The following is a 21,432-nucleotide window of genomic DNA, read 5'->3' as shown; positions in this document are numbered from 1 at the left end:
CCCCTGAAATACCTGCATCTCTTTCACATTTTTCTCCATGCCCTTTCACTGTATACCTTTTCTTTTCTGAGTCCTGAGCTCCTTGTTTGACATACTACTGTATGTTCTGCTCACCAATGCAGGACTCATGGCTGATTAATTGAGGTGCCAACGATAACAGAGAAACAAAATAAAGCCCCTTCATTCATCAGAATAAACTCTAGGTACTTCTAGTAAGCAGCTCCCAAACAAAATGAGAACATAATTCAAGGGGAGGCATTTGTCAATACCAAACCCTTAGAGCGTCAGGGAGCCTAAGAGTATAGATTTTCACCTGATTGTGTTCACTCTGTTCCACCTAACCTGGGACTCTGTTTGTCAGAGGTGTGCAGACTTATTCATGCTGAAAGAGATCCATTTGCTTGTAATCAAAAAGGGGACTTTTGAATCAACCCAAGGTGCTGGGGTTCTTAAAAAAAGGGCGAACCCAGACTGGGACATTTGTGGAGAGACCAGGCTAAAAAAAAAAATAGAAGCACTCAGTTTTGCCTTGGCCTCTCGTGGAAGAATTAGGTCTGCGGGGGCTTTTATTTTGGAGGCAGAAATGGATTCGACATGCTGTGTAAGCAACACACCAACTGTGAGATGGACAAATAAGGAATTATCAACTTGGATGTTTCTTTTTTTTTTTTTGGTGCTGAAAATGTAATCCTGGCTTTCTGCTTTCTAGCTGAGGTCTTCAGTTTCACACTGAGCATGCGTAGGGTGCGAGGATTTGACATTGGCACTGCCACCCTGGAGCAGCCCTATTCTCTGCTGTCTATTAGCGGAGGCTGCTGGTGGCGCCCGCAGCCTTCTGTCTGTATTTCAGTCAACTGCTCACACACAACACCAATTCCCCTGCCAATTAAAAACCAGGCTTTATGCGTCAGCCCTCTAATTGGCAATGATTCCGCATCTGTCTCTGTCCGAATCTCTGCGAGAAGAGACAGCCATTAGCCATGTGTCCATCAGAGTCATGCTTCAGTGGGAGCACTGAGGCCTCGAGGCGGGGTTTAGAGTCAACACACCCTCACACGGTGCCTCTTGCACCTCTCACTAGTGTCAGGAAGAGTCACTGTCACTGTAGTCGTCCCTCCAACTTAAATCCTAATTTAGGATTTAAGTTTAGGTTCAGTTTGTTTCCTGTAGTTTTGAAAGAATTTTAAGCTGCATTGAGACTTTTTCTTTGTAAATTCTACAACAAGCATATGAACAAACTTGTATACTATTAGCTTATCAACTAGCTAACATTTAGCCATGCTTGCCTAATGTTACATCCAGGAGAAACCGAGCAACATGGGCATCTCATGTCAACAGCGGGAGTTTTAACTCTCAAGACCCATTTGTGGTCTGTCACATTCTGAGAAAAGTAAGTGTTACACTTTACTTGAAGTTTTCTACATAAGAGTGACATGACACTGTCATGAACGTGTCATGAAACATTATAAACAAGTCATAAACATTTATGACATAATTCTTTTTTAGTAAGTGTCATGACAAGTTATGGTTAGGGTTATGGTTAGGGTTAGGGTTCATGTGTCATGACTGTGTCATGACAGTGTCATGTGAGTGTCATGTGTTCATGACAATGTCATGTGTTCATGACAATGGCATGTCACGCTTATGTAGAAAACTTCAAGTAAAGTGTTTATCAAAGTAAGTTTAATGGAAAGTAGCTAAAGCCTGCTTGGAATGTCAGTGGACTACCTGCCATGCTAATGTTTACCTCCTGTATATACAAAACTGAAAAGAAAAAAGTATTAAAAAAATCTTAACTTTACAGACTCTACTTCACCATTAACAATTATTGTTTTTTTTAATCAAGCTGCTACCATTTCATCAACTTGCATTTATATCTTCTATCTTCAAAACTGTTTTATGAAGCTTATGTTGTATAGACTGTGGAACTGAAGTGTAAGGAAGAGAGAGGATCCAGACACTGAATTAAACTCACTTTTGTGAATTCTGTTTATTTAAAAAAAAAAATATATACATATATATATATAAAAAATAGAGAGAAAGTTGCTAAGTTGGCAACTCTCTTTAGCTTGCTCTATCTACAACTTTAAACACCAACCACTCCTTTACTTTACTTTTGTCTTTTGGGTTTTAAGTGTAACACAGAGAGCAGTTATCTAAATTACAAGACTCTTTGACACTCGTGAATGAGACGCAAAATGATTTATTGAGCCCTTGTGGTCGAAGGCTGGATCATATCCTGCCGATGTGCACTGCAAACAACACACATTAAACCACTTGTTTAAAATCTGCTCCGCGATCATTTGATTTCAGAGTTGCTTTAGCTTTTTGGACCCTGATATGCCTTCCTGCAGATCAAGTTCAAGTCGGCCCTCTGTGATTTCATGCTTGGCAGGCAGTTTACAATCTGCAAGTGTGAGCTTGTGGATTAATCCTGCTGCCCGTGGTTTTATATCAGGGGTTGGTGGGAGCTGGAATGATTCGAGTATACGGACTGACCACATAAAATACACAATTTATTTACTGTTACTTGTTGGTGTTTATTTGAGATCCCACATACTGCTCTCCATGCTGTCCTTTCCCTTTAATGTACATTCCCTCTGCAAATAACATTATTTGATAAAAAAGAGAGAGTTCTCTGCGCCTCTGCAGACCACAACAATGCAGTGCAACCACGGCAGGACAAAACAGTGTAAAGTAACAAAAAATTGCCGGTGCAACACAGATGTCTTCTCACTTGATAGTTTTATTTCTTAAGGTGCATAACAGTGACTAACGTTTCGATGTAGGATTACATCTTCATCAGAGGATAGTTTTATTTCTATCATATATACATCTTCACGAGAGTCCTCTCATGAAGATATAATCCTACATCGAAACGTTAGTCACTGTTATGCACCTTAAGAAATAAAACTATCAAGTAAGAAGACACTGGCAATTTTTTTTAACATTATTTGATATTTTTGTAACGAAAAATATTCAGGCAAAATAAAAAAGAACAAACTCAAAATGGAACCCTTGTTAGATGTTAGTTTTAAAAGATATTTGAGTTTACTATTCATTCTAATTAATTGTTGATGATGTACGATACATTATATTACCTGTGGGCTCAGTGTTTCATGATTATATGGCTCTGATACATATGGAATTCAGCAGCAAGGAGTCTTTTATGGGTACTCTGTGGAGCCAGAATAGAGGTTATCACTTTTCCTTTTTATGTAACGAGGTCCATATGACAGAGTGATGTTTTTGTTGGCCCAGAGCCCAGTCCTTCCACCTCACAAGCCCATCGCTCACATGGATCTTTATGAGCTTTAGGTACAATAAAGGTGTTGGGCAGTGGTGCAGAACTAAAACCTAGAGCATTTAAGTCAAATGTGCACAAAATCCCTGAATTCTTAGACCCATTTATGTGGATAAATCTTTCCCAGATGGATAGATGGATAGAATAAATGCAAGTGTGAGGTAAAGGAAAAGGAACTGAAGTGATATTTCAGTTTAAAGTACAAAGACAGGGATAGAGGAACCGAGCGAGACAGCAGAAGAGGGAAGGAAAACAAATAAGACGCAAGAAATCACACACACACACACACACACACACACACACACACACACACACACACACACACACACACACACACACACACACATAAACACATATTGTCAACAAGTAGCTCAGAACAAGTCTCTTGGCATTTCCAAGTTAATCACTCGCCCCCGTGAAGCAAATACACGCTGTCGGGAGCAAAAATAAGTTCCATGTGGTTAACCCAAACTGGTGGTATGTATCCAGCATGTATTCTCAGACATGCCCCGACTGGCAATTACCTCTGCTCCAGTACACGATAACAGAAAGTGCTCTTAAACTGCTACGACTACGAGGCTGTCAACCTGCCGGAGAGGCCACACACTTTTATCACCTGCCCGTCACACGGGATATTCTTCGAAAGATTATACGGAGCCTGAGGAAAAATGTTTAACACCTATATACAGAGAGCTGGTCATGCACATACAGTAAAAACAGATATTGATTTTGGAAATATGGATGATGCTCAAAGACTGAGATGGCTGTACACACGTGAAACACATACATTAGCTAGTTATCTTGAGAAAGCCTAAAAAATAAACTTAGTCAAGAATAATGGTTACATTTGTTGCTGTGATTAAAAATAGAGAGAAAGTTGCTAAGTTGGCAACTCTCTTTAGCTTGCTGTATGTACAACTTTATACACCAACCACATCTCGGTAAAGAGCAAAAATCGAGATGATTTGTAGATATTATTTTGTATGTATATTTTTTTTATTTATTTCGTTTATTTTAGTTTTTTGTTATTCAGACGATTTCTCCACATGATTTGTGTATGTGAGACCGGAAGATTCCTATTAAATAGTGGTGTCTTGTTGGTGGTGTCAAATGTTTGGCATGACACAGAAATAAAATAAAACTAACTAACTACAGTAGATGCAAACAGCGTGAGCAGCTTGTCAGGCTGGGCTCCGCAGTGATTAGAGCCTGATGGTTCAGCATGATGACGCTCCACTGAAAGGAAACACGTCTTACCCCATACACGTGCTTTGCCCCCGCTTTGGCCGCGAACATGGACAGGATCCCAGTCCCGCTTCCAACATCCAGCACTATTTTGTCCTTGAAGACGTGCTTGTTGTGGTACATGGCGTTCCTGTAGGTTAGCGTCCTCACTTCGTCCTTCAGCATCTCCTGGATTAGCATACAACAAAAAGAATATGAAGAAGATGTTGACACAGCTAACCCCTGCGGGGAGTGATAAGTGGTTTTGTTGATTTAAAAAACATTGGCTGGACATTGGGAATCTGGATTTGCTGTAATCTCCGCAGTGGAGCGGTGACAAATAACACACAGCCTCCCCCCCGTAATCTTACTCTATCACGTCTCAGCCGTACGGTTCTACATTCAAATCCATAGGTGGAGTTTCCGAATAAGCCGCCCCATGAGCCTCCCAGGCTCAGCCTGTCTGCATTTCTTACCGAGTGCATGCATGTGTGAGTGTGAAGAATATTTAGAAATGACACAAAAATTACACCTGACCTACTTTCCAAGAAATATCAAAGATTCATCTCACAGGCCACACTAGAGGAACGTGATCTTTTTTTAAACATTCTGTCTCCTCTCCTTACCATGCAGCTGAACTCTGATAGAAAAGGTAACCATGTACAACGCTTCGAGTATCATCTTGAATACTGGAAATATGAGACACAAAAAAAGAAAGATTTTTTTGATTTTTTTTTAAACAATATGTTTAATAACGGCTCACTGTTGCTTAAGATTGAAGTATGTCTTCATCAAAGTTGCACCAGTCTTCCAGCATTCTCCATCAAGTCCAGAGTGTAGTGCTAAGCTAAGCCTCCCAGAAATATCCTCTCATGCAGGGTTCAGATCTCATGTCCTTTGATGGGATTGGCTGACTGTAACCACACCCATGGTTCTAACCGTCTATGACATATGGGATTTGGTTGTTATAGGTTGTTTGGGTAGTACCGCGCAGGAGGAGGCTGGGAGGCTCAGTTCAGGAAAAATGTCACACAGGAGCATCATTAAAGTGCCTTGCCAACACACAATAGAGGAGTGTATAATATTGAGGTCTAGAAAGAAAAAGAAGAAGCTAAGGTAAAAGCCACATGGAGACCAACGTCAGCAGACAACAAAGGCCAATTTGTGGCCATGGGGGTCTGCATGACGTACATTTTGTCATCTGCCCAGCTACTCCTGGAGTATGATCAAGGGTTTAGTTGGAATGGTCTACAGATTTTAGTAACTTTTGCCTGATTTTTTTCTAAATTTAAAACCAAATTATTAGCGGAAATATTGGCAAAAACCCATGGGAAAAATGGTATAGATTTAATTTAAAGGAAAATTTGTAAAATTACAACTTGGGACTTGTAATTTAGCCTTTACTCCTATTGGTTATGATGACATTTCATCCCCATGCTTCACTACGAAGATCCACAGCCAAAGCAGCTGTCTTTTTTTCTTCTTTTTTTGGGGCATTTTTAGGCCTTTATTGACAGGACAGCTGAAGAAATGAAAGGGGAGAGAGGGGTGGATGACATGCAGCAAAGGGCTGCAGGTCGGCGTTGAAGCCGGGCCCGCTGCGTTGAAGAGTAAATCTCTATATATGGGTAGCTGCTCTACCAACTGAGCTATCCGGGTGCCCAAAGGAGCTGTCTTAAAGGTAAATGGAGAAACCACACCACAGATCAAACAGGAAGTCTGCGCTTTAACTATATTATCTGAGCCACTTATGGGGAAGTGAAAAGGCAAACCTAACTGTCCATTTAAACTTCAAGTCGATCTTGCAGGGATACTTCATGGTTTAGTTTTGATCCACTGCATCTCCACACATAGTTGTGTTTGCACCCAGGTTTACAATGCGATGGATAACTTGTGTTCATTAATTGGCATTAGATATCTAACAACAACATACTGTGCAATGTGAAAAATAAGTTGTTAGCATTATGACAGTTATGCTACACTGCAATATAAATATGGGTATATTTGTCATATAAGAGTTGAATTTGCTGTACCATATGCAGAGCTTGATCTGATGTACAATGAGTATTTGAAGGAAGATGCATATTTTACAAGGTCAAGTATTAACGACAGGCAGTACAAGAGTCCCGAAGCTTGTGGTGGTAATGCTAACAGGAATGTGCAAATGGATGTTTTTTAGTTCCCGACTTTAGTTCCTGAGAATATTTGGTCAAAAACAGTCATCATGCATGTTGCACCTGCATCTGTCTAATTATCCCTGACAAGAACACAAAGAAACAAGAAAACAGAAAAACATACTGTAGGACATGCAGGCATACCTCATGTATACCAAAGTGGGCATAAGAGTCAAAGTAGTAGTCTCGTGAGGTCATCTCCTCTGGGCTAAGAAATTTGGACATCTTCCCCCGCCCAGGACAGCTGGGAAGGCTGGCAGCATGGGGCGTATGTGGCGGCAGAGGAGGCCGTGAGGCGTGCTGGATGGAAGGCACCGGCTTGGGCAACGAGGTGGGCTGTGCCGACTGGGATGGAATTATACGAATTGGCCGTGGCTGTGGTTGCTACAAAGAGAGATAAAGAAGAAAAACACTTGATTGAGGTTGAGGACTCTGGGCTTTTGTTATTCAAACCACTTTCTGAGTAAGAAACAAAACGAGGATGTAACAGCAACTTGGCATCACATTGTGTGGTTTGGATTCATGGGCAGTAATTGGCTTAGATTCATCAGCCATTCCACTCAAAAATGTAATCTGCTCTCATCCCTCTCAGCTCATCTGTCAGTCTACTCCACGAAGCAGCCTGGTGGTTTCACAGAGTCCAGAGAGTCTATTGAGTCTGAAGAATACTCTGATTACTGACATGAAGTCAGCCTGTCTGTCAACAGAAGGCAGAGATGGCCAGAAAGCTCTGCTCTGCACAGACGGTACACCCATAACGCCATGATTATCACCTCTAAGGCCAACTGGGAAGGTCTAGTCATAGTGTGTGTGCGTGTGTGTGTGTGTGTGTGTGTGTGTGTGTGTGTGTGTGTGTGTGTTTGCGTGTCGAGAGAGATAGCAAGAGAGAGATGGAGAAATGGACTCCCTGCATCTCAGTTTTGAGCAGTAAGCCATTCTGGTGTGTATTCTCATTCCAACTTTTTAGCCTTTCTAAAAATAAAATGATAAATAATTGGCAAGGTGGATGAAAATATGGAGTGTTATCAGTGATGCATCTGTAGATTTAATCTGAAAGAAGCAAAAAAAAAGAAAACTTGAAAGGCTTGTGTCGAAGGACAGCGAATAAAGGTATAGGACAAGCTCCATCTGAAAAAAAACATTTATTGCATGGTTTAAGATTTGCTACTGTATCTTTCAGATCTTCAGTTTATGTGCCACATCTTCACCTCCATCTGAGGCCATTCAGCTTTTATAATCGTCTTTAATGAGGCAATGGACAGCAGAAATATGTTCAGCTTAAAGAGATATTTTGCTGATTTAAATCCAGCTCTGGGTCATGGTAGTGTGGGCAGTGTGAAGTGTGTGGCATTCCTCTGTGACTGCAGAGCACGGAGCAGCCGGGGTCTGCCGAGATCTCAGCTGACCTCCATGCCGCGTTTCAGATCTCGGCAGACATCGGCTGCTCTGTGCACTGGCACCACGAAGGGAAGTCAAACACTGTTCATCTAAAGACACTGCCCACACAGAGATGATGCAGAGCTGGATAAAAAGCTGTAAAATCTCTTTATGTGCTGAGATTATAACAATAACCCTCAAAAGTGTGTCCAATTCTAAAACTATGATTTCAAGTAGGTTAAGACAATCACAATTTAAACTTCACTTTGAAGTTTGTTATTTTTCTTTTTTTGCAAGAGCTCTGTGCGATGCTTGGCGCCATCCATGACGATTCTGATTGGTTTAAAGAAATGCCATTAAACCAGAGCACGACCCGAATGCTATGTGGAGTAGCCAGACTCTCGGTCTGGCAAAGTGAGACTACAGTAAAGCTGACCCGGGCCAGTTACATATCAGATGTTCACTAATGAAGCATTGAAGAAGCATTCTTAGCCAGTCAGTCTGTCCACCACTTTGGTCCAGACTGAAATATCTTTACAACTATTAGATGGGTTGTCATGAAATTTTCTCTAGTGCCATCAGGAAGTCAAGATTGTAATTTGGCTTTGGTTGATGACCAAAATACCTACGAAATTAATCAGCCCCAGCTGTGCGTTGTGTTCAGAGCTAATTAGCAAATGTTATGTCAATGTTAGCATTTGCTCAAAGCCCTGCATTTGCTCAAAGCCCTGCTGTCCCTATTTATTGAGCTGCTAGCATTGCTGAAGACTCTCATATCTTGTGAACAACAGCTCATTTCATAGCTTCCCAGTTAGCCTTCTGCTACTATATGCTACATGCTTAGTGTGAGTCTCCTAACTATAGCTGCAATATCCAAACATGACTAACCGAATAAATGAATAATTAAACCATGCAAAATGTAAAGCCAAATTTGTATGGAAATTCAATAGTTCAATAGTTAAGTAATTCTAATTTAATTGCTGCTTTCTCTCTGGCTTTAATGGATTTGAAGTTGATTTGTATAATTGATTTTAGTGAAAAAGCATCTGTACATACAAACTAATACAATTTCTGATTATAGCTATAGTGCGTAGTTTCTGTCACCCTCATGAGGAATTCTAAGTAATGACAACAACACTGTCAGTGCGTCCACATGATACAAGCCTTACAAAATCACGCACCACCCCCACCCCTCCTCCATGTAGTTGCTAGCAGCTAAGGACAGGAGGATTAAAAAAACATGATGGACTCTTCAGAAGAGGTAATTACCTTCACTTGAGTTTCTGTGCGGGAAAGTTTGGTGTCATTTCGGGCATTATTAGAGGGGTCGTTTACGAGATACAAACGTGGATCCATTAGCCCCTGCACTAAGCTATTCAGCTGATCACGCTAACTCGTCCAATGTTAGACCCAGCTGAAAAAAGCTTCTAGGGGGGTTGTTTGGCTCGAGGTCATGGTGCAAAGGACCCTAGAGTGAAATTACTCCGAACCATCACTTTAACCATAGTTAACCAGTTATTAATGCTCTTTGTGAGCAATATTGTAAAGATGAAAGCATATACCCATTGAGTAACACTTGATTAATGCATTAATTCACCATCATTAATTAAACTGTCACTGTCATTCAACAGTAGTGAACCAAATGGAAATATTTTTTTGGACAACCATCTGTAATCTACACAAAAAATAAACCATATGGTACATGTTAAAAGAAAAACCAATTCTTTATACAAATCGATGTTAACAATTTCACTACAAATTGCCACTTGCTTTTGCAATTTCTAATAAAATTAAAGAAAATCCAAAAGGAATGAATCATAAAGAAAACATTGCAGTGGTCTATACAATTAGTAGGATTGGGTATTAATTAACTTTAACATGAACTGTATCACTTTATAACTTTATAAAAATATAAATGCTTGCATGAGGAAAATTATTTTAATGTTTTTTTTTATTGGCAGAAGCTCTTGAATCTCTTTCAACTGCTGTACTTTTTTCAAAATGGCTTCATCAGCGTCAACAGCTTGTTTACACTGCTTGGCAGTGTCTATGAGCTTCCTCCCCTTGAGATGAAGAACCAGTTGACCAGTCTAGCTACCTGTCTCAATTTACATATTATTATACATTAATCAAGTGATAGTTAAGGTCCATATGTTCATAACTTTACAATAAGGCTATCAAAGAGCATTAATAATTGTTTAGTTATGGTTTAGTAATGCTAATTCAGTATTATTATACATTAATCAATTGATAGTTAATGTGCATATGTTCTCAACTTTACAATAAGGCTATCAAAGAGCATTAAAAACTGTTTAATTATGGTTTAGTAATGCTTATTCAGTATTATTATACATTAATCAAGTGACCAGTTATGGTTAAATAATGCTTATATAGCATGAACAATAATTTATATAGATTGGGCTTTAAGTTAATGAACAAGCAAACCTCTGCAATGGCTTGAATTTAACGGACGTTTATTAATATGAAAAAGTTACAAACTAAAGCTTTAACATTCAACCCAAATAACATTTAGTTGATGTACCGCCAGGATTTCATTGAGCATTACAGCAGGGAACATGAGAACATTGAGAGACTCTGCTTGGTCAAGTTTGCAGACTTTTTGATTAATTGCTAAATATAAAAGATCTCACGCTTTGCGAGGAACTTGTAATTAAAAGGGAAAGCCCAACTGTTGAACTTCTCTTAATCCTTTAAGCCATGCATGATGAAGATCTAAAGAGGAAGCACTTTGGTACAGTGCAGCATATTAACCTACTATTTCTGTGAGAGAGATATCTCTCACAGTAATAGTAGAATAATATGATATAAATATTTTAATATGATATAAATATAATGAACATGTTATGTTAATCTTTTGGATCATCAAGGAGACTTTACTATAGCTGCCTGGAGATGCCTGTTTCTATTGATGTATCACTTCATTTATTTAATTTGAAAAGACAAACAGATGTTTCCATTTAGCAACTGATCTAAAGTCACACACAGCTCAGTTATGATAAGAAATCTTGGCATCGTCTAAAAAAAAAAATTCCAACAGTGAAAGCAAAAGAAAGCATGATTTGATGAACAGCTGGCTCCAATCCAACATTTAAATAGCCAATAATTACGAGACAGGGCCACAGAATCTGTGATTAAGGCTGCCAAGTTTAATACAAAATCGATCAGGACTTTCTATAAGTTGCAATGCAGAAAAAACGAAATTGCTCAATCTTTCATTAACGGAAAAATTGAAGTAGACTTGGTCGGGCAGTACGGTCAGAGGAGAGCAGCTGCAGCGAGTGTAACTGAGATGCTTACACAGGAAGGAGAGGGTGGCACACATCCTTGCCTCTGACCCCCTAGACAGATAAACACATTTGGGCTTGTATTTCAGACTGGATCCTCCTCCTTACACAGAGGTGAGGATTGTTATTTGAGAAGGGCATTCAATTGACACTTATGAGGGGACATACAGTCATTTTGTACCCGTTAAAGATGACGCCTGTTTGTGAACTGTTTCATAAGTCAGTGGTAACGTCAGTAGGTGGATTTGTAAGGTAAACTCTGTCTGCTGAAAGGAAATGAGCGTTTCAATGCATGTCTGGAGAGAGGTACCACATAGATGACTAAAAGGCTATAATGGCCTACTGTAGGTAAGGCGTTTTTCTGTGATAAGGTCTAAGGAAATCAGCATCCCAGTCCGGAAAGAGAATCACTTTGGTCCTCTGCCATTATGGCACTTACTGTAGGTGCTTCTGAGAACACAAATATTCCAAAGCAGCAGAGAGCAGCGGAGGGCACAGACCCATCCATAAAGGCAGTGTCTTCTTACCATAATGTAAGAGGTGCCTGTTGCCCTTAGACGTGAGCAAATTGATAAAATGTTGAGAGCTTGAGGAAGGCTTTTCCCATGAATAAACTTGCTTTGAGGTAACCTTTTTGTTAAATGAATAATGTACATGAGACTCCAACTTCACAGGGTGTTTTGGATCTTTTAAGCATTACTTATCAGCACTGCTTCTTTAGTATCCAGTCACACTGTGAATACAGATGTGGCACTGCACTCAACAAAACACTAGGCTTATGTTGTGCTCTGATGCAGACTCAAGTCTGAGCCCGCGACTCGGACTCGAGCCGCACTTAAGTTGCACAAACAGCTGACTTCAGACTTGACTTGCGACCCGACCCAAAAGACTTCAGACTTGACTCGGACTCGAGTGCCGAGACTCTTCAACAACCTGTTTTCATGCAATTATTGCTTTTTAAATCTAAATTCATTCATGTATTTCTATTTTCTTTTATTGGCGCATATAAGTTGGGGAGACGTATGACGAGCTGCATGTCCCCTGCCCTTTGCCATAATGTGCAACGTAACGCATGCGTTATGCCTTATGTGCGCGCACTCACATAAATGCATTGACGATGGCGACACCAAGTCCTCGCGGAGTTGTGCCTTTTGTCATTAGTTTTGCTTTTAATAACTTGGTTAACAGTGGCAGTAAGCGAACAGCTACATGCAAGGTGTGTGGCACCAAGATAAATGATGCCGGATCAACAACGTTGGACGTCATCAGGCATCTCAAAACGCACCCAGATAGGTCAGTCACTTGCTAATGTGAAAGAGACGTTACATTTAGCATATATCGTCACAGTTAACAAGCTAACCATTGCAAAGTGTTGTGCTAATGCTGGGAACAGGCAAAAGATTGTTGTTAAATAGCAATACGGTAAGTATCAGTTCTCTCATGTTTGCACCATGGTTGGTGTATTAACTTTCAATACAGATGTTTCCCTCACACTTTGAACACTGAAAAATGTAATGCATGATGAGGTTGGGCTTTACAGCCAGTTAGTAACACAGACAAACATGTATTCTTTGGTGCAGATACCAAAATGAAAAATGAAAAATACAGTTATGAAATTGAGTTCTTAATTTGTGTTTCTTCAGATTGCATTGTAGTAGACCCCATAAAGTTATCCTATAACTGATTTTGATACTGTACTGTATGGATGGTAGCTACAGGACCAACACAGTCTCAAGGCAGTTCGTGAAATGGACACGTTATTTTTAATCTATTGATACATGTTCACGGGGGCGTTTTTGTCGTTTGTCGACAATAACAGGACGGTTAACGGGGAAACAAAACGGCACACGCGGGACGCGATCCCCGGCCTCCGGGGTGAAAATCCGGAATTGTTTGACCCATGCACCACCCCAACCTCCTTACACGGATTTTCGGCATTTCATACTACTCACTACTGTAGTCGTGCTGTGACCACGACATATGCTTTCCATTTAAATACATTAGTTTACATTTTCGTGCTGGCCACCACGAAAAAAAATGAGAAAAATGTCCCCGTGAACACGTATCAATAGATTACATAACGTGACCATTTCACGGACTGCCATGAGCCTGGGTTGACAGGACATGCTTTGAATTCATAAGATTTAACAATATAGTGTTAGGGACAGATCAGATGGCCCGAGACTTGAGACTTGACTTGAACTTGCGCCTCAAAGACTTGAGACTCAACTTGGACTTCCAAAAAATGACTTGTGAACATCTCTGCTCTGATGTTAATAAAAACAGCTACAGTAGATGACTTCTATAATGAGATGTAAAAGTATAATGAGTATTTGGGGTGGGGGGGCTTCAAATCAATCAATCAAATCAATAACATTTAGTGTAAAATCCTCATTAGACATGGTCTGAGTAAAGGAACACAGAAATAACAGACTGCAACAAAAAAATTGAACAGCATTAAAGCAGAAATAATAAACAATACAAAACCAGCAACATAACACAATAAGTGAAAAAGTTTTGCTTGTGAAGGACGCAGAAAGGATGGCGCGTTATGGTTGGCTATAATAAAATGAGTAGATGTGGGTTTTCAATCTAGATTTAAAAATGTCAACTGAGTGAGCTTCTGTTGTATGTAGTGGCAGGCCATTCCACAGATGAGGGGCACCGAGAACGCTCTATAACCAACTGAATTTTGTTTACCAGGGGAGTGGCCAGGAGACCAGAATCAAGGGGGTGTATATGATGTAATGAGCTCAGATAAATAAATAAAAAAATAAATAAATTACAGCTGCACTTTCATATGGCTCTTCCTAGTTTGGCTTATTTAAAGCGAATGCACTTGCACTTACTTCTTGCTGTATGGAGATTGTACCTTCAAGGTTGAAAGCACTTAATTGGAAATGGCTTTTGGATAAAAGCCTCAGCTAAATGACATGTAATGTAATGTAATAAACGGTAAAAGATAAATGGTACGGGGATCCCCATCGAGAGACCTATATGGAGCCAATAATGCAGATTCGTAAGCCACTGACGCATCGTGTCTTCAGCTCCAACTGCTTTTCCTCGATAAACTGCTCCAGTCCACACATCAAGTCCCAGCGTCCTCCGGTTTGCTCCTGCAGTACCGTGGACAGCGCAACTTCTTCTGCTCTCAGCGCAGCACACCCTGTCCCGTTCAGCCTCATCATGCTCACAGCATGTGCCTTTATAACATATTTAGATGTATTTAGACGTTGAGGGACCCCCCCTTATCCGTGGACGGGTTGGCAGCTGGTCATGTTGTAAGGGTAAGAGTCCTGTCTTCTAAATAAAAGTGGAATCGCTCTGAAACCCCTGCAGATCACACTAACCTTGGGAGGTACATGGCTTGTTTTTCCAAGTGTACTCGATGTTGGAATTATACTCACTTGCCTCGCGCCTGCTCTGCACATAATGCCTGTTTTATCGTAAGGGGGTGGGGGGCTAAACATCCCTGCAGAGATGGAGCCTGTCCTATCACTCAGACTGCTGTCACGCTATCCGGACAGTATGTCGCATTTTGTCCGACTTCTACGTAAAGGTAGGACACACGCTGCAGACATGGAGGCATTTGGAACTCTTGACAGAGCACCCTCATTTTGACTTCTGAAATACCAAAGGTGTCACTCTCACACTTACCTCAGTGCTCTCAGACTCCGCCATTTTTCTCCTGAGGAGCATGCAGCGGGACGAGTGCTTAATTCCCATAGGAGCCGGCAAAAACAGGTGCTCACACTTTGACAGAAGTGAGGAGGATGAGAAACCCGTATGCGCCTCAACGATTTTTTTCTCCGTAGCTCTTTTTCAGTCAATACTAATTCTCATTCACATCCCAAACTGCAATGTTCTTTAAAAATCCTAAGACTCGGAAAAGACACAAAACTACACGAGGTCCCAAAAGCATTGCAGCAGCTGTTGCCATTAAGTGCAGAGGAGTCCATGGCGCGAAAGTTTGCCGTCCCCCGGTGTGCTTTCCTGGAGAGCACGAGAGGGAAATAAGGCATCATTTGGCACTAGCTGAGATAAAATTGATATAAATGCATCGTCCTGTCCCCATGACACGGCAAGCGCAGATAGGAGTCTCCGAAGATTGCAGCAGTGAAAGCAGCAGACTGTCCTGAAAACACTGCTTTAAGCCCCACTTTGATTAACTCCTCTACGGTAACACGGTTTCTAAAAATAGCACCGCTTCCGCCGCTCGTCTCTCAGAGGGGAAAGACTTTGCCGCTGAGTAACATGCACAGAAATCTGCGAATTTCTTATTAGGCTACCACATGCCACCATTGATGCACCCCCCTCTGCTCTTCATTTTAAATGGAGCTCTTTGCTTCATTTATCCCCGCTCTCCATCCTCGCCTGCCCAGAGGAAAGTTGGAGTTTGGCTCCGCGGTGGTTGAAAAGCCAGGACGCTCTGTGCTCAGGTTGCGCGCGCGCGCACACACACACACACACACACACACCACGGAGAGAGAGAGAGAGTGTGTGTAGAGAATGAGAGAGAGAGAGTGTAGAGAATGAGAGAGAGTGTATGTGTGTAGAGAATGAGAGAGAGAGTGTGTAGAGAATGAGAGAGTGTGTAGAGAATGAGAGAGAGTGTGTGTGTGTGTAGAGAATGAGAGAGAGAGTGTGTAGAGAATGAGAGTGTGTAGAGAATGAGAGAGAGAGTGTGTGTGTAGAGAATGAGAGAGAGTGTGTGTAGAGAATGAGAGAGTGTGTAGAGAATGAGAGAGAGTGTGTGTAGAGAATGAGAGAGTGTGTGTAGAGAATGAGAGAGAGTGTGTGTAGAGAATGAGAGAGAGTGTAGAGAATGAGAGTGTGTAGATGAGAGAGAGAGTGTAGAGAATGAGAGTGTGTAGAGAATGAGAGAGAGTGTGTGTAGAGAATGAGAGAGTGTAGAGAATGAGAGAGCTAGAGTGTGTGTAGAGAATGAGAGAGAGTGTGTGTAGAGAATGAGAGTGTGTAGAGAATGAGAGAGAGTGTGTGTAGATAATGAGAGAGAGAGTGTGTGTAGAGAATGAGAGAGAGATTGTAGAGAATGAGAGAGAGATTGTAGAGAATGAGAGTGTGTGTAGAGAATGAGAGAGAGAGAGAGAGAGAGAGAGAGAGAGAGAGAGAGAGAGAGAGAGAGAGAGAGTGTGTGAGGAAGTGACCACTCCTGTCTCCCTGGCTGTAGGGGCAGTGTCAGAACTGGCTGCTGTTCGCACGCATGTTACATGCTTCACCTGCTCTGCTCACTCCAGGGGTGAACCAGGACAACCTCAACACACACACACATTCACAACCATACACCCTTTTCTTTGATGCCTTGATGCTTTTTTTTTTTTTTTTACTTGATCCTTCCTTAACCAGGATGGTCTCTTGAGATATCCTAATAGTTATAACACCCATGATTCGGCCCATACTGCACTGGTTCTATAAATGACCAAAGACTGCCACTGCTGTCAGAACTGTTTTATACACAACCAAGCGTGTGCTAGTGTATCTTGTCTCTTAAGCTTTTTTTCCTTTTGCAACGGAGTCTATTTTGAGTAGAGGCCATCCCTCTCTGCCACCCACACCACTCACCAGTTGTTACATTATTCAGTAAAGAGGTTAGGCAGACAGTCTCCAGGCAGTAAGCAGGCACCAGCCAGGATGGGAACCTGGCCAGATGCTCTTTTTGTTACCCATACCTCGTGCCATTACGCAACGTAAACTGTATATTTGGGCAAATAATCATGACAGATACAAAGGCTAGGCATGTACATTGCATGCAAGCGAACAAGACTAATGCCCTGTTTCCACTGTATGGCACGGCTCTGCTCGACTCCACTCCACTCACCTTTTTGGTACCAGTAACTTTTCTCTTGTCGTTTTTCCGCTGCAGATAGAACACATGTAGGCAGGATTTTTAGCTGATCGCCATAGCGACACCGTGTGAAACTGTTGTGACATCATCTTACTGAATCTTTTCATCAGCAACCGAACGGAGGAACATTTGCACTTCGTCAATTGTATGGCTTTTTTATTTTTTAAAATCTGCGTCGAGTGAATTAAAAAAATGTAGGTCTCTATTGACAGAAGCTTATTTTTAAAATGATGGGTTTGTGCAGGATGTTCCGCACTAATGACGATTCTCTCTGACCAATCAGTGGTCTGCGGTGTTTTAACACAACCTTTTTAGTATCGGCTCAGGTCGCTTGGAACCCAGCTACCAAAAGAGATAGTACCTTCATTACCCATGGCATGAAAATTAATATGCATTCCCCCAGCCTGCCTATGGTCCCCCAGTGGCTAGAAATGGCGATAGGTGCTCCTTATGAGGGCATAAAGAGCAAGGTTACCTCCCCTTTCTCTGCTTTGCCCACCCAGAGAATTTGGCCCACCCATGAGAGAGAGACATCATGGCTTTCAAACGAGCAAAGTGGCAGTTGGTCAAGGCCACACCCCCACCCTCCACCTTGCCCCCCCCCCCCCCTTTCTCCTCCTCAATAGCTACAGACACAGAAATGGCAAGTCCTGAGAGAAGCTCATTGTGGGACTGGCTCTAGTGGCTGTAATTCTGGGAAAGAGACTTCAGATACAGTATTTGGGGACCATTAGGGGACCACTAAGGCCTATATAAAAGCATCCAAAGAGCACCATGTCATGGGACCTTTAAAGAGCGAGTCGTACCATACCATGCAGTGGAAAAGCGGCATAAGACTCTACATCAGCCCTTCTCAAGATGGTCTCTAGTTTGCTTTTGGTTTAGCGCTTTCAACACTTCCACAGCACCCATCCATGCATTGCTTTCATTGCTGATATTGCTGGTCTACCTGTAATTTCACAACAATCTAGCCAATCAGTTTTAAAGACATTTCCATATCAACTAAAATGTCAACCTGCTAGTGAATCTAGAGAGAAAAGGGAATTGTGTTCTGGGACTTTGAATGTCCGCACAACATTTTATACCAATCCATCAAGTGTCCTTGAATACCTGGAGCAAACTCCATGACGATCCATCCAGTAGTTGTGAAGATATTACACTAACGCCTGACAAGCCCACAGATTCAGGGTCTTTTGCCAGAGCACGAGGATCAATGTTTCACCACACAGAAAATTGATCATGCAGTCAGGCAGATAACAGATAAGATGTTCTTTGATCTCAGTGTAATTACTCCTAAAATGTGTGCTATCATTTCTGATAATAACAGCGGATGACTCTGGCTTTCTCGGGTCGTCGATCCTCTTCAGTCTCACAGGGAGAGGATCAGATGCACTGAAATCACTTCAATTACCTCATTTTCCCTTCCTCTCATGTATATCTTCTGGTCTTTTATCATCACTGCCAAAATGAACTAACTTTTTTATTTATTTTTTTCTGAACAGAGCAGTGCTAAGAACAATGGTAATCCATTGTCCAGAGTTATAATAATTGCGTCCTCCTCTCTGATGGAGAAATTTGTCGAGGGCTGTTGAGAGAAAAAAATTGGTGACGCATCGCACAGAAACACAACAAACATACAGTAAAACGCATTGAAACATAAGCATACATTATCTCATCCAAATGCGCTCAATAAACATCTGATAAACCTCACACAAGACCCCCCTACCTTCCCCCACACTCACAGAAGAAAGAGAACCCACAGCACATCCTCCCCCTCATATTGCACTTAATTCTACCCAGATTGCACATGTCCCATTACTTTGATGTGTGTATGTATGTATTGCACAATGCCCAAATGTACAATTGCACAATACCATATCAAATAAAAAAGATTGCCCCAGTGCCCTAAGAGATATTGCACATTCTACAACCATAATGCTGAGTACCACAAATATTACCTATGCTTAAACTCGCAGCTATCATTGCCACGACCCTCAATACACACACATCTTATCTCTTATTATTCAGTAGTTTGAAATAAAGCGGCACAAACGGAAATTTATACCTGTTCACCTTGCAGTTTGGTAACCTGTACTTTCTGCCTGGCGGCATCAGCTGTGTGTGTGTTTGTGTTTTGTGTGTGTGTGTGTGTGTGTGTGTGTGTGTGTGTGTGTGTGTGTGTGTGTGTGTGTGTGTGTGTGTGTGTGTGTGTGCTCGCGCGCATAAGGAGCTAATCGTTATCATGAGGACACCGCAGCCTTGGGAAGCGTAATTAGGCAATACTGCCTCTTTGATTTCAACATGAACTTTCTGAATTGCAGTTAGACTCTTACCAACCAGCAGAAGTAACAGAAGGAGCGAATGGCTTGGACTTCATTAACTTCAATGTACATTGAGAGCTACAGGAACAACTGTCAGAAGTTGTTTAATTGTGTGCTTCCAGTTTATTATTCAGCTTGGTCAGCTGTACAAAGATTAGCACTCTTTTCTTTCTTTATTTGCTGCTTCACTTATTCATTCAGTTCAAATTTAATAAATATTCAAGCTGTATTTCATTTGCTCTCTCCTGTGGCCTTGTTTGATTTTGGCTTAGCATTTGTTCTGTCCCTGTTTACTCAGAGTTCATTGTGGGTTCATCTTTAGCAGCTGTGTGGGGAAAACTCAACAACTGTTTCATATGCGTTTCTTGTCAGTTCACTGAGAGCAAATATGACTTTTCATACATGATAAAATGGGGTTTTACAAGGATGTATTTCTAGCGTAACCCAGGAGCTTTGATAGAGCACATGAGCTAATGTTTGCCTACCTTTGCAGAAAAATCCAAATGATTTTTTTGCATCATTTGGCAGATTTCACTTTCAACCCTAACACTTCTCTCTCTCAACTGGTGTCCTATTTCTCTGATCCAAATATAAAAAGTGCAAGGTTACCCAGCTATTGATGCCCTTACAATGCAAGAGCACAACAGAAATTACATGTAGCTTTTTAGAAGGCTTTCACACATGGACAAAATAGGATTTTAGCAAAGATACAGTGCTTTCCCTCCGCCGCATTGTTCATTCAGTTTTGTAGACATGTTGATGTCTTGATTTCAAGGCTTTTTTTTGAAAGGCCTCTGTAACATATTGGCCCTCGATGATGACATTAAAATGCTACTGATTATATAAATAAAAAGCTAAGGAAGATGTTGTCATGTCTGGATAAATGTACTGTATATTCAAGAGAGGAAGGTAAAAAGATAAGGAGATCAAGCAAAAGTCAGGTGTTTGACTGTCTATGGCAACGTAATGTCATATGAAAATCCTTCTACATATCAGTTTTTCAGACTTGCAAATAGTGATTATGTCAACATCCAAGTCATAATTGAAAATGTTCTGAAATATGAGCAATTAATGGCAATTAATAATACATACATCCCTAAAAATAAGCAAACATGGAAGCCTCCCGACAGCCAAAGTCCTTCGTTTAATGTCATTAAACACAAATGTAATGAATATGCTGTCTTGTTAATGCACAGTATTTTAACCCATACAGGACCAATATTGTAACCATCCAAAGTTCTTCCATTGTCTGATGAAGCTGTAAACATGAGAATCTGTCCCTCCTCTACCACCCATCCTATAATGCATTGTGTCCTGTGTCCATTTCTATGTCTTCCCTCTGTCTCTCTTTTTGCGTTCCTTGTCCATGGTTATGTTTTGTTTGCCCGTGTTCTTTTGTTCTGTGTTCTCTGTTTGTTTTTTCTAGATCCATTCCTTGTGTATGTTCGCATGCTTTACTTCCTGTTTTATTTTGTAGGGTTCAGTTTCATGTGTCTTTGTCTAGCTTTGTTTCCTGTTGAGTCTGATTAGTCCTGGATGTGTTTCACCTGTCCCTCCTGCAAATTTACGAATCCCACTATGGCCACGCCAAAACCCGCCTTACGAAGCAGCTCGATTGGTTGGGATTAGGCATTTGATCTTGAGTGGTTAAGGTTAGGATAGCCGATTGGTCAGGGGATAGGACCTGAACAAATGGGGTTACGTTACCTTGCGTAAGCATGGACGCCTGGCCAGTAAATGCTACTGAAGGGCAGGTTACTTGGCGTGGCCATAGTGGGATTCGTAATATCGCGTCCCTCCCCACCACCTCCTTTCCCTGTGTATATTAAACTGTGCTGGAAGAAGTATTAAGATCCTTTAG

General features: G+C 41.2%; 1 protein-coding gene across 4 annotated transcripts in view; it reads right to left on the bottom strand.

The window, feature by feature from the left end:
• LOC120564790 (protein arginine N-methyltransferase 8-B) overlaps positions 1–15,859 on the bottom strand; it is a 33,282-nt gene extending 17,423 nt beyond the window's left edge. For 2 of the 4 annotated variants that reach the window (XM_039810048.1, XM_039810049.1), the window contains exons 1-3: positions 15,042–15,859; positions 6,847–7,086; positions 4,562–4,717 (exon numbers count right to left, since the gene is read on the bottom strand). In XM_039810048.1, coding sequence (XP_039665982.1) covers positions 4,562–4,717; positions 6,847–7,086; positions 15,042–15,110 — 465 coding nt within the window. In that variant the 5' untranslated portion in view covers positions 15,111–15,859. Of the gene's footprint in view, positions 1–4,561; positions 4,718–6,846; positions 7,087–14,233; positions 14,518–14,734; positions 14,763–15,041 lie in introns of those variants that run through there. The other 2 variants (XM_039810051.1, XM_039810050.1) reach the window with 2 other exon arrangements.
• Positions 15,860–21,432: the final 5,573 nt, after the last annotated feature.

Source organism: Perca fluviatilis, chromosome 8 (genome assembly GCF_010015445.1).
Source record: "Perca fluviatilis chromosome 8, GENO_Pfluv_1.0, whole genome shotgun sequence".
Classification (NCBI taxonomy): Eukaryota; Metazoa; Chordata; class Actinopteri; order Perciformes; family Percidae; genus Perca; species Perca fluviatilis.
Note: the sequence above shows the minus strand (reverse complement) of the source record. Positions and strands in the feature narration are given on the sequence as shown.